Source organism: Polypterus senegalus, chromosome 9 (assembly GCF_016835505.1).
Source record: "Polypterus senegalus isolate Bchr_013 chromosome 9, ASM1683550v1, whole genome shotgun sequence".
NCBI classification, from domain to species: domain Eukaryota; kingdom Metazoa; phylum Chordata; class Cladistia; order Polypteriformes; family Polypteridae; genus Polypterus; species Polypterus senegalus.
In genome coordinates, this window is record NC_053162.1 from 7,443,432 (window position 1) to 7,457,776 (window position 14,345).

The 14,345-nt window shown below is 36.6% G+C and overlaps 1 protein-coding gene across 2 annotated transcripts in view; it reads right to left on the minus strand.

Moving 5' to 3' along the window:
- Window positions 1–348: 348 nt before the first annotated feature.
- The window catches only part of fpgs (folylpolyglutamate synthase), a 65,375-nt gene continuing 51,378 nt past the window's right edge, over window positions 349–14,345 (minus strand). For both annotated transcript variants that reach the window (XM_039762654.1, XM_039762655.1), the window contains exons 12-15: window positions 13,280–13,430; window positions 12,828–12,903; window positions 9,525–9,591; window positions 349–4,866 (exon numbers count right to left, since the gene is read on the minus strand). In XM_039762654.1, the coding sequence (XP_039618588.1) occupies window positions 4,475–4,866; window positions 9,525–9,591; window positions 12,828–12,903; window positions 13,280–13,430 (686 nt within the window). In that variant the 3' untranslated portion in view covers window positions 349–4,474. The remainder of the gene's footprint in view (window positions 4,867–9,524; window positions 9,592–12,827; window positions 12,904–13,279; window positions 13,431–14,345) is intronic.

Sequence of the window (14,345 nt, forward strand, 5' to 3'; positions counted from 1 at the left end):
TTTATAAATCTCGACGTTTGTATGGAAAGCTGTGTACACACATTTCAAGCGTATGTTTTGTGTGTACACAACTTTTATAAATCTGACCGCTGGATGAGCTGGAGTCAAAGAGTGAAGGAGGACAACGCTTGGTTAGGGGTAAGAGAAGACAGAAGAAGGAAAACCGTTTGTGCGGGATTAGAAGAAAAATGCTGTATTAAAGGTATAGTTATTGAATGAAGAAGGTATTTGAACCCAGGAATTCTGCTCATGCAGTTGTGTCTGAGGTTTGGAGGTCAAAGATGCCCCGTAGTGACCAAAATATATACGATATATTGTTTACACAAAGACCTCTAACCCCAACACACCTTAAATCCTACAGTTTATTTACTGCTACTCAACACTTTAAAAAGTTAGAAACAATATTCTTTTCACAACAGTATTAAAGAATGCTAAAGTGCTAGATTTATACAGAACACCTACATTTAGGGGTAAAGGGCAGAAATATGCATGTGTGTCAAAACCACTTTCTGTACCAACATAACCCACCTAACCCAAAATAGGGCTGGGGGGCAGAGCCTAACCTGGCAGCATCAGAAGCTTCCCTGGATTGAGCGGCAGTCCTTGACCGGGCCCACTCACACATCGTCAATTTACAGTCATCAGATAACATAACCGGCAAGTCTTTATGAACTTCATGTAATCCAATCCCATTGATCTTTAAAGAAAAGCTAACTTTATTTGGACTGAGCATATCTGGAGCTGAAAAACGAAACCAGGATTTGTGTGGAGATGAGGGGGGCAACAACTAAGTCAGAATGAAAATAGCTTGAAAATAAATCTTAAAGTGAAAATATGACAAGACATAAGAAAAGATACAAAATCGATGATAAAGTTCACATTTTACAATCATGTTGTTTTGTTCTTTTATTTTTTGCTGTTATTAACAGACCTCACTTCTTTGAAAAGGATGCGCTAAATCAGCTTTACTTCCACCTTTCTGTCCAAGCCAATCAGCCTGTAAAAGGTCACTTGCCTCAAGTTTTATTCATGTTTTACTAAAAATGACAAAATTGTGCCAATTTACAGTCATAACCCAAAAAAAGAAGAAACGCATAAAAAAAATGGGATGGCGATAACCAAAATCCAGCCAACAATTCTTTCACACATCTTCCTTAACGCTGTGTCACATTACACGACTTTTCCAGTGATTTTCAGTTGCAGTATTCATTTACGTAATCTTAGTGAGCTGGGCCACCAGTCACTAACATGACAAACCCAGCAGCTCACTCCCACTAGTCTGCGACTTCCTGTGATAAAATCAACAGGTTCTGATTTTGTCGTGGAGACAGCACAGTGCTCAGGAGAGCTGACAAGCAATGAATGCTCATTCAGAAGTACAATTCATATAACGCAGCGACGAGGAGTAAGGAACATGGGTGTTTCAGACCTCACAAACAGCAGAGACTCTCGTCTGTCTGATATCTCGTGTTTTATCACAACAGAACTGGCCCAAGACTGTGGCTGAACTTGCCATACCTGTTAACCCTTTAGTAGTGCACCGGCTGAATCAGACAGCACGCTGTTGGCTGTCAGAAAAAGGGCAAGGTCGGTACTCAAGTCGGTAATTGTGACATGAGCAGTTGTTTAAACCGACGTGGTCCAGTGACAAAAATTAGCAATTGTGGTCCGTAAATATGACATACCCCACAAAAAGAAGTTGCGTAATGTGACATCGGCTTTAGACAACATTCACTACCATGAGAATTCTACAGTACTCTGTACATATGATAAAAATAACCCTACAGTCCTACAGTTTTGCAAGATATATGCTGAAGCAGAAACATCACAATTTTTTCTTCCTCATAATATAAATACTTCAAGTGTTCCCAAAATAACAAAACATCTGAAGCACATTAATGCCAAACAATAAACTTGTACACATTTTTGAATAAGGTTCAGGAAAACTGGCAGCCCCTCTGAACAATGTGAAGTGGTCTCAGCCTGCAGAAAAGATGTGGGTGTGAACAGATATAAAACTAGTAAGCCTGGCAGATGAAGAGTGTGTTGATTGAAATAGAAGGAAACAGTCATATCTTAAAATAACAATCTGGAGTAACACACTGCTATCATTAGGACGTTAAACAGAGCCACACTCCATGTCTCACGACACCACTCCAGTCTGGTGTAGGAGTCCCAGTGTAATGTGCTGTGTATTCTAGTACAGTGCCATGGCCTCATATTGGTTCACCCGTCTAACAACAACAAAATTACAAACTTTACAAGATCATCTGCTGAGAGCATCAAAACAGTTATGCCTAAAAGACTCAAAATGGAGCAGCACTTCATTTTTAAAAGACGTAAGTGAAATAGTGCTCTACATAACCGTTTTCCATTCTGCTCCTGGAGACTCCATGACTCATGGTTTTCAATTCATTCAATAGTCTTGCAAATTTTGCTAAAATGTATGTTGCCTACTTGAGCCTGCATCATCTATTCAAAGCGGGGCTTCATAAAAAACGTCACAGACAATTGAGGGTGGAAGCGTGGAATAGACAAGCACATAGTTCAAGTGAGTTAACTGCAAAACACATTTACGTAAAGCAGGCCGAGAAGACAGATAGACAAAAATGCTTTCTCCATTTACATATGACAGCAAAAAGCATCAAAGTAATAAAATGGTCTCTTATTACACACAGAGCATATGTCTTGTTATTTTAGAATCACATATGTATATCAGATATAAGCAAAATTCAAGTTATTCTGCTTTATCAAGAATATGACAAATACACTGGTCAGGCACCTGAATTTCTGGAAATAATCAGTTAATGAGCACAAAAAAGGGTCCAACATTTTAACATCTCAAGAAGAAGAACACTTACTACTGCGCTTTTCTGACCATGATGATAAAAGCAAAGTAAAGGCTACTTAGCAAATACTTTTAATAAACAAACTCGGAAAAACTGGCTGGCCTGAAAACTAGCAGTCCTGTAAAGCAGTAAAACAGAACCATTTATCAGTAAAGATTTATGAGGGGGCGACTACCATTAGAGGCTGGACTATCTGTACTATGGTCAAGTGTTTGTTCTTATTGTTTAGTGGAGTAAAGAAATCGGCAGTCACTGTCACAATACACAAGAGGTTTAGAACTCCGCCTGGGGTGTATGGGTGAGAAGTCCTCCGGTTTTAATACATGAACTGCCTACTAAGACTGGACACTGAACATCATCTTCTCTAAACACATGCATATTGGGCGTAAACCAACTGATCGTAGTTAAAATTATTTAAAAAATGCCTACTATACATGCACAATCATCTTTTAAGAGAGAGGGGGAAGAAAAAAAAACACTCTGCCAAAGTGATTATTAGTTGCTGTGTAATTTTATAACCTATTTGTAAAGTCGTAACTTCATCACACAGTTATGGCACATTGGTCTCGGAAACAAAAAAGGCTGGTGGAATGTCACTGCATAACTTGGCAACCACTTAAAACACAGATATATTAGAAAATCAGCAAACCTAGAAAAACAGGATAAAACTAAGAGAAATGAATAAAAGAAGAATATTTTGATTTCTGAGCTAAGGGTCTGAGATTTGCGATTAAAGCTCTGTAAACTACAGCTGATGTGTATCCAAGGCATTCCAAGAAAAAAAAAAAAACTTTCCATTTTATCCATACTGGCAAAAATAATGCAGCTTACAGCACATAACAGTCAAAGAGACTTGGCTCCTGTTGTGGATTTTGCTGATTAAAATAGGTTACAAAAACAAAATAAATACTACTTCAGACAAATTTGGCAAAACTATTAGGTCACTGCAAAACATTCATTATAGGTAAACAAGCACTAAATTAGATTTTCACTATTAATAATTAGTTTTTCTTAATTTATTTTATGATAAAAAGGCCTGCAGGCATCTCAAATGCTGCAATAAGTCATCTTAGGCAAATAATCAGCTAAGAGACGGCTTTCCAGCTACAGTAATAAATAGCTTTCACAATTCTATAGCTGCAAAACATTATAAAGTATGCTACTTTTATTATGCCAAGCTGCAGCACACCTACTTCAAAAGCGGAATCCTGAGAAATTTGCTTCTCCATAAACTTCAGCACTTTTATCAGGACAACAGCAGAAAGCTGGACCGCACAGGCTTGACACCCTGGATATTGTGATACGCAACGTATCTGAAATGTAGCTTCTTGCAGAAGCAAACTTTCCCAAAAAGTCAAACCCCTGCATTATATGAAAATACACAATATACATGAAATTCAAAGACTCAGGGGTCCATCACAGCAGCAAGAGGTGTGGAAGAGTAGCAAACATTAAGATGGACTTGATTTCATAAGGTTTTCAATCATCTTGTTTCTAAAATCCATGTTGTGGTAGACACATCCTTTGAGGTTTATTTTCTTCTGGTTTTAGTTTTTTCTTTATTTTTTTCCAGCTGCCACCTTGTAATAAATAGTAGTGCAAACAAAAGCACCTAAAACAAAAAACTATTGAGATAATACAGGATCAAGGAGTTTTAGAACACCACCAACAAGGTGCAAACTTCCTGTCACCAGTACTTGTATATGAGCTGCCTCCTGCAGAGTCCGAGCTCCTGCTATGGCACCAGGCTGCATTGTGGCCAGAGTGCTGGGCTTCCCAGAGTAATCCATAACTGGATCTCTACCCTGAGTAATCCACCTAAGAGCACTGTGTATGCATGGAAAAACTAGGGATTCAACTCCTCGATGCACAGTCCCGGTCATTAAAGGGAGACCTCCTGGCAAAAGTAGCTCTGCTCTCGGAACTACTTCCTTCTCACTGAGCCAACACCAACTCTTCTGGTTGTCTAAGCAGCGTGTCAGCATGTTCTCCACAGTCACGTTATAGTTGTGCTGGTCTGTTGAGAAACAAAGAAAAAGGTGTTTATCGCTACTGAATAGAAGCCAATAAGTTGTCAAAGAGTAACTAACAGCTGAACTACTCATCCCTTATTTATATACAGTGGATAGAAGTCTACACACCCCTGCCAAAACTGCAGATTTTGTGTAATGAAAAACAATTGATACCAAGATAAATCCTGTCAGAACTTATTCCACCTTTATTGTAAAATTGCAATCTATACAAAGAAGGTGAAAACAAATCAGAAACTGTTTAATGAAAAAAGGAAACCAAAAATGATACAAAAAACTGGCTGCATTAATGCTCAGACCCCCTAAACAAATACTTAGTTGAAGCACCTTTTGATTTTATTATAGCATCAGTCTTTTTGGGTAAGAGTTTATCAGTTTGGCACATCTGGACCTGGTGATTTTTGTCCTCTCCTCCTTACAAAAAAGCATTACACAGTGCGTAATGGTGGAGGCAGCATCATGCTTTGGGGCTGCTTTTCTTCAGCTGAAACTGGGGCAAACTTAGACAAGATGGATGGAATAATGAAGCTCCAAGTATCAGTCTATTTTGGCTCAAATCCTTCAAAAACATCTCCTAGGAAGCTGAAAGTGAAGAGGAAATTCATTTTCAGCATGGCAGCAACCCAAAACATACATCAAAATCAACAAAGCAATAGCTTCATGAAAGGAGGATGAATGTTCTGGAATGGCCCAGTCAGAGCTCACCCAGACCTGTTGGGTGACCTGAAGAGAGTTGTGCACAGGAGGATCCCTTGTAATTTGACAGATCTGAAGCTTTTTTGTAAGGAGGAGAGGACAAAAATCACCAAGTCCAGATGTGCCAAACTGATAAACTCTTACCTAAAAAGACTGAGTGCTATAATAAAATCAAAAGATGCTTCAACTAAGTATTTGTTTACGGGGTCTGAGCATTAATGCAGCCAGTTTTTTGTATCATTTTTGGTTTCCTTTTTTCACTAAACAGTTTCTGATTTGTTTTCACTTTCTTTATATAGATTGCAATTTTGCATTAAGTTAGGACAGGAATTATCTTGGTTTCATTTTTTCATTACACAAAATCTGAGATTTTAGCAGGGGTGTGTAGACTTTTTATATCTACTACAGACACAGCTTCTATTTGTTTATAAGTAGAAGAGGAGTATGAATATTTAATGTTATATAACCTATTCAAGAAAAAATATGAAATACTGTCAAGTGGAAGTTGTTCGATGGCATGGAAACTTACAGCTACAGATAACACACAGAAAAGCTTTTTCCTCTCATTTTGTCTCTGACTCACCCTTGTTAAGCATAATTAAGTAAAAATGACTAAATAGTACCAAAGTGTTTAATGTATGGTCAAAAGTATGTGGAAACCACACAACATTATTGAGTTCATTTGGTTCAATCAGAACTATTGATAACAGGTACATAAAAGTAACCACATAACCATGCAATCACCATCGACAAACACAGTCAGTAGAACAGGTCATACTGAAGAGCTCAGTGACTTTAATAAAGGCATTGTCATATAATGACACCTGTGCCACAGGTCAGGAGAATTATGCTCTGCTAGGTCTGCCCTGGTCAACTGTAAGTGCTACTATTGTGAAGTGTTAGTGTCAAGGAAAAACAACACTTCAGCCACTAAGTGGTAGACCATACAAACTCACAGAGTGGGGCAACCAAGTGCTGAAGGGCACAGCACATAAAAATGGCCTATCCTCTGTTGCATCACTCACAGTGGAGTTACCAACAGCCTCTGGAAGCAACATCAGCCGATGTGCATCAGGAGGTTCATGAAATGGGTTTCCATAGCCGAGCAGCAGTACACAATCACTAAGTGCAATCCCAAGCGTCAGCTCAGGGGGTGTGAAGTATACCACCATTGGATTTAGGAGCAGTAGAAACGTGTTCCATGGTGTAATGATTCATGCTTCACTATCTGGCAGTCTCATGGTGCAATCTGGGTTTGGTGGATGTCAGAAGAACACTACATTCCAGACTGCATAGTGTCTACTGTAAAGTTTGGTGGAGGAGGAATAATAGCAGGGCTCAGGCTAGGCCCCTTAGATCCAGTGAAGGGTACTGTTAATGCAACAGCATACAAAGACATTTTAGACTATTGTGCACTTCCAACTTTGTGGGAACAGTTTGTTGAAGGCTCTTTTCTATACTTGTATGACTGCCCTTGTACACAAAACCAGGTCCATAACGACATGAGGGAACTTGAGTGGCCTGCAAAGAGCCCTAACTTCAACCCTACTGAACACTTTTGGGATGAAATGGAACACTGACAGCGAGCCAGACCTTCTTGTCCAACATCATAATTTGACACATTTGGATGGGAAGCCATAAATTCCCAAGAAAACACTCCAAAATCTTGTGAAAAGCTTTCCCAGAAGAGTAAAGGCTGTTATTGCCACAATTTGGGTGGAGGAGGGTAGGTAGTGGTTTCTGGGAAGGCACCTCCACTCGATGGAGGTGAAGATGCTATGCTAGTCACATGTCCTGACTCGGCTTGACTACATTACAAATGCGTCCAGAAAATCATGGGAGTCATTACACTTGCAGAAATGATGCGCAAAGCACATCTTTGGTTGGTACGACAATGTGCTACGCAGTGGCAATCAATCAGTAGTGAAGATGGCTCTCTCTCTCTCTCTTAGAGGGAAATCAGATATGTGGATGACAGAAAAACTGATGGTTGGACTGGCTGAAAGAAGATATAACACAAGCAAGTGTCGTTTCTAGAGAGGTCTTTAACTGAACAAAAAAAGTGGAGAATGGCGTACCACATAGAAGACTCTGCTAAAAACTGGGATAAACTCTAAGAAAGACTAATATGTTTATTATATGATATGATGGAAGATTCTCTTAAACATGCAAATTATTAATCATGTACACACCTCATCTTATTTTCTTAATTTCAAATAACTTTAGGACAAGGGAATACAAACATAGGAATGCTTATTTAACATTTATGGAACATTCTAATATACATAGTGGATTTGTATCATCCACATTTTGCTGTAGTACAATACTGTATATCTAAGACTTTAATTACTTACAGTACATTTTAACATACTGCACAATGAACATTTAAACCTCAAAAAATTTAACAGACTTTAAATTTTTATAAAATGCAAACTAATGCTATATGTATCTTAAATTTCATAAATTAAAGACCAGAAATACACATTATGTAAAAAAAAAATGTTTTTTTTAATTACTTTACAGTAAGAAATAAGCTGAATTCTTAAACGCTTGTGCTAGAAGATGATACTTCTATGACTGCTCTGAAAAATCACTTTGGTCATGAGTGCTTCTGTCAGTTTTTCTCTCTTTTTTGGGTCACGCACTCTTCGTACTGTACAACATGGTTGTGTTTTAAGTGTCGAAACACGTCGCTCGTGTTAGGTTTAGTCACGGCAACGGTTTCTCAAAAGAGTTTACATTTGACTTTTGTTTTTTTAATTTACAACCTATTTTCTGTATAGCGCTCTTCACTGAGTGCAGATGCAAAGTGCTGTGAACAATTCACAGTTAACATACAATAATAGATTATACTAATTACTAAATACAGAACTGGTACATAAATAAATGTAGGTTTGTTAAAACACAAAGAGAACAACATAGAAACTGATTAAAAATATGTGGAAACCAACAGTATCTTTCCATTAATGAACTGATGGACCATGTCCAGCTGACAATGGTGAAAAGTAAAATTGTGTAAGAGAAAGTTAAAAACAAAGTCCTGGAAGACCTCGTCCAACTAGCCACCGACCCACTAATGTGTTCTTGATAGTAGAGTTTGAGCTAGTTGGCCAATCTGATGAAAGATTGTATGAAATCAAAATACAACCAAACGATCAATGCTCCATCTTAAAAAAATTCCAAGTTATCCTCATTTGTATAAGGTTAATCTCTGCCTGACAAAAGTTCAGCATAATCCCTCATATTTTCTCAATCAGAATCAGTTATTTTAATTTAATAATACTGTCCAGACCCACTGTTTGTTTACATTTCGATTCCAACCTCAGGAATCAAGTAATCTCATCTCAAATATCATTACTTTAAAAGTAGTGAAACGTCTTATCATATTAAAATCAGTTTTGCAAAAAGAAATTCATGATGATCTTGACAGTATATGTGCCAGTTATGCTGCAGTAGACTCTGTCCCCAAAGAAATTAAACTAAAGTGTGGAAATCTTTTTTTTTTTTTAAAGTGCATTTAAATTGATGGTAAAGTAGAACAAGCTTACCATTTTTAAACTAACACAATGCAATTAAAATTCTGAGGTAGTTTTAGCCTATCTTGGCATGCATCAGGCTTAAGACATGGACCAGCTCAGGGGTCCATTCTCATATTCTGGGTCAATGGGTAATCACTAATCAGCCTAACACAAACATCTTTATAAATGGGTATGGAAAACCAGAAAACCCAAAGAAAATTTCTGCAAGTAGAGATACATGGTCAATATGAAACCTTAACACAGTTAATGGAAATGTATAGTCTTTGGAATACATTTAAAAACTGCAAGGGTGACAACATTGATTTCTCTTTTGACTCCTTTGTTAGTTTTTGTAAAAACAGCCACAATTTACAGTAAATTTAAGAGAAACATTAAAAATAGAAGCAGGGAAGAAGCTGACTATGACTTACCTGCACTAGCTGAAGAAACTGCCTCAGTGATGTTAGGGCAAAACACAGCACAGTCAAACTGGCAAGGCTAAAAGAAGAATTAGAAAGCATAATGAGGAAGGAAAAATGTTTAAAAATAAACAACCATGAAGTTTATAGTTCTACCCTTACAATTATCTAGAAAGTGTTTTAAAACTTGAATTTGAACCTTTAAGATAACAAAGCACAATCTATTGCATAATTTCTTTGTGATATTATATATTACGTACATATGAACAATAATGATACCCACACAATCATTTGTAAACAACTACATTATTAACCAGCTTCCATACCTGCTTTCAGATGTCAGATGAATTTATTTTGCAGCAACTAAAGTTACCTTGAATATTCTTTCAAGTGTTGGAATTTTCCACAAAACACTCATTCGTGAAGAACAAGATATGCAGTTTCTGACTTTGCTCTCTACCATTACCGAGTTTAATAAACAAAGTCTAGCCAACAAAATTAGGCATAAGGTAGAAATTCAGTGTAGACAGCACACTGAAACACATGCATGTCATCAAGTAACATACACTTCTTTAAGTAAATGGAAGAATATTCACATTAGTAAGGAGTGTGAAAATTTTACAAAGACATGCACAGCAAATGAAGCCAGATCCCTGGAACTGTAAGCAAGAAGCTCTAAAGCTGCTCACACAATAAGACTGAAAATAAGAGACAATGGGCTGTGGTCTTTAAAAATCTATATTTTCTATTCCAAAAATATTTTGTATAAATGATGTATGTAGTACTAGGGTGTTGTACTGTCTTAGCCATTATGGATGTAGTGAGAAGTTAAGCAAAATGACACCTTGTATTGGCTAACTAGAAAGATTTCAATATGTAAGCTATTGAAGAAGTCCCTTCTTTAGGCAAGATGCAATCAAGTCTAGTTAGCCAATAAAAGATGTCATTATGCTTACCTTCTCACTATAAATAATTTATATATACAGTTGAAAACAAACTGTGAACCCTTGGGAATTTCCTGGAACAGGCGCAATTTTCTATTTTTAATAAAGAAAATTACTTCTTCACATGGGTGCTTCGAGAAAAGAGTGGTGTGAAACAATAAGGCCATTTTTGAATACATCATCAGGAAAAAAGAACCAATACTGTCACTCGTCTAGTACTGAGCTGGTGGTAGAACTCAAAATCGTAAGAATCAATACACCGGCATGAGCTATGCTATGCTAACAATGCTAAGTAAGGCAGCAAGTGTTGTGTATGTTCTGAAGAAAACAGCTGGGTGCTAATAATATTCTGTGCCACCTTCACCACCTTATGCAGTGCTTTAAAATCTTGAGCTGAGCAGGATCCCGACCAGGATGTGATGTAGCCATTCACAATCGACTCTGCTGTGCACCTGCAGATGTTTGTGAGGACAGACCAGGAAATGCAAGCCATCTTCAGATATAGAGAAAGTATTTAGAAAGTAGAGGTGCTAGTGTTATAGATGGCAATGTGGTCTGTTTCCTGATGTCTATGATCAGATGCTTGGTTTTGCTGACATTAAGAATCAGATTGTTCTTATGGCAACACTAAATCTGCAGGCAGACCTCTTCTCTGTAAGTTATTCATTGCTGGAGGTGAGGACTATGCTGGTGGTGTCACCGGCAAATTTAATGATGAAACTGGAGCTATGCCTGGCCAAACAGTCATAAGTGAATAAGGAGTATTAAAGGCTTTCAAGGCTTACAGAATTGTCACTTTTTTACCACTGAGCTAATTTTGTAATGTAACTAAACATTATTCGGGCATGCTTTAAGTGCATGATGATGTGAGCAATTAGTAGTGAATGAGAGAGTTAGGAATAAAAACATGATTAATAGCCCCAATAAAGGAACAGAGGCTTTACATTTATTATTTTCTAATAAGTTTATTTAGTTCAGGATTGTGGGAGCAGGTTCTTATCCAAGCTGCACTAAAGGTGCAAAGCAGGTACTAATCTTGGACATTGCACCACACTCTCAATATCTACACTTACACGATTTAGAGTGATCAGATAATCTAACCTTCATGTCTTTAGCATGTGGGAGGAAAACCAGAATATCCAGATTAAACTCTGCAGAGGCAGTGCCAGGCACAGTCTAAACAAGTAATGAATTGAGACAAGACTCAAATCTAGTGACTCTCTGTACCTGTGGCTCCAAGTTCTTCCCAAAAACATTTGCTGCTACTTATGTGGCATTGTGTGGCTTAGCTCATAATGCTTTGAAGCACAAGGCAAATCTCTCTAATTATACATGCAATTGCATTAACAGAAACACATAACTACAAAGACCCATAGTTAATAGAGCTACTAAAACAACATACTTAAGTGCTGGAAATGAACCAGAAAAACTAAACCTGGGTCATTAGAACAGTCTGTGCAAAATAATAATTTCATAAATAATCTTGGCGTTCACTAATTCATGTGGCAGTACAATACTGTTTGAATTTTTATTATTTAATATTACCTTAAACTGTATTTATTTTTTAGGTACAGAACAGAAAATGTCAATGAATAAATACATTTAGTACATGGGAATGGCAAGATAAATTATGTATTCAATAATAACCACATCATTTATAAAAATCCTATGCAGAAATTGCCCATAAATAATATGCACTTGCTTAACATTTAGAGACAAATCTCCACCCACCCCCCACCAAAACTGAATATCAGACCCTGTATAGGCTCCAAGCTCCTAGGATATTATTACAACAAATTGGATCAGTAAATGTCTCCTTAAAAATGGAATTAAATTTTTGATCAATTGAAATATACAGCAAAGATATCTGAATTTCACACATTGATATTAACATAAGAAACATACGTTTTAGTGCATACAAAGTTCAATAAAGGATATATGAAAAAATACAAGTGAGCAAACAATAAAGGAGGACTTTAACCTTTTCCCCTCTGCACCAATCATTAACTATGACAAATAAATCTCCAACTGAATTAATTAATAAATGAACGAAAATGTTTTCACTGGATTGTGTCTATCCATTCTCATCTTGTATTTGACTGACTGCTTGCCTCACCAACAGGTACTTCAAATTAAAAAAAAAAAATTACTGCTGTTTCTTTCCACCTATGCTTCTTAGGTTTTCATTAACCCTATGCATAATGGAAATTTTTACACAAAAAAATTCCTTTTAAAACACAGAACTTAAATGCATAGCCGATAACAAAGAATGTATTTGGAATTCAATACAAAAATGCAAATGTTACTTTTTAGACTGTAAAGACATTTAAGATAGATGATCAAGGTAAAAGTGAAATTAACGATGACTCACCACGAGAAGTTTAAGCAGAGCTGGAGAGTCTCGCTCACCTGTAGCATTGAACAGTAGTACACGAACAACTGAACCACTGAAAGAAGAGGGAGGCGTTATGTGAGTACTACTTTAGGTACAGGATTATAGTTTTTGGGCACACAGCATCTTGATTCCATTATAAATGGTCAGAAAAGGCTTTTGTCCAATGCAGTTGTCTTACTAAATAGGAAAAGCACATTCTGTTTTTTATCAAATACCATAAAACAACTGCAAAACAAATGCATTTTCCTCAAATGCTTATTAAGCAAATATGTTTAAAATACAAATGACTGATACCTCTAATTATTTATCTCAATATATGTAATTAACAAAACACAAATCTGATAATGTGTTAAGGTACATTTTCAATACATAACCCACCAAAAATGAGTGCTTCTCTTGCTTTAATATAAGAGATAAGCTAATCTTACACAGTGGTCTTTTCCTCCAACATGGCAGTCTCCCTAAACCAGTCAACACAGGCTTGGATGCTTCTTGTAGTATGTGCCCCATCCAGATAGTAAGTAATCGGGCCATGCTTAAGAGTTTGTGTTCGACCTGGCCATTCCGTCTCCCTCAGTCCTGACAGTAGTGAAGACAGTTGGTTTCAAAACAGAAATTCATGAATATTCAGTATTTTAACAGTAACAATATAAGTGCAAAAATAATACATTAAGATCCAAGGGTAAGATAAAACATCACGCTACGCTGGAATAAAAGAATAAACTTAAGTATTAACTAATTTGGTATAAACCAAAAATTTTAATTTCAAATTAATGTTTTTGGCTACAAAATAATAAAGTATTGATATTTAGTAACATAAACTGAAAACTAAACAGCAAAAGTAGGATTGTAAGGGCAACAACATCCAGCAGGGGGCAAACCTGCGGTTTGGATTGTATTTACAAGTTTTCATTGGGAAACAAAGGTAAGAGAGCAGGATTTCCTTTTGAAATGTCAACACTTGAGCCTGGAAACCTGAGTAGGAATTCTTCTGTTTAATGTGTAAATGTAATTCATGTGGAAGTAATTCGATAATGTTTTCATATTTCCAAATAAACAAAGAGATTTAAAAAAGTGAAAACCTAGTGAATATAGATCACTAAGTTACTGAACTTTGCCTTTCATAATTTGTCCCAAAGGGTTACCTAGACTGTTAGTTCATTATGTTGATCTGTTTTGTAAATCGTTTTTGATAAAAAAGTTTGCTAAGCAAATAAATACAAATGTTATTAAGTCCTCTTTTTAAAGGCAGCCAATTTGCTGTTAATAAATAAAGATACTAATACATGCTGGGCACAGTAAGCAAAAGGTGCTATAAGAACCAAAACACAAAAAATAACTTAATAAACCCTACATTTTCCCAATTGTAACAGTTAAAGAAAAAGAAAATTCAAGAGCTACATTTAGTTTACTTAAGAGTATGCCCAGTGATTAAGATAACTGTGAACAGCTGAGTAAAAAATGTTGGAAATATTAAGGCACAATACTTTTATT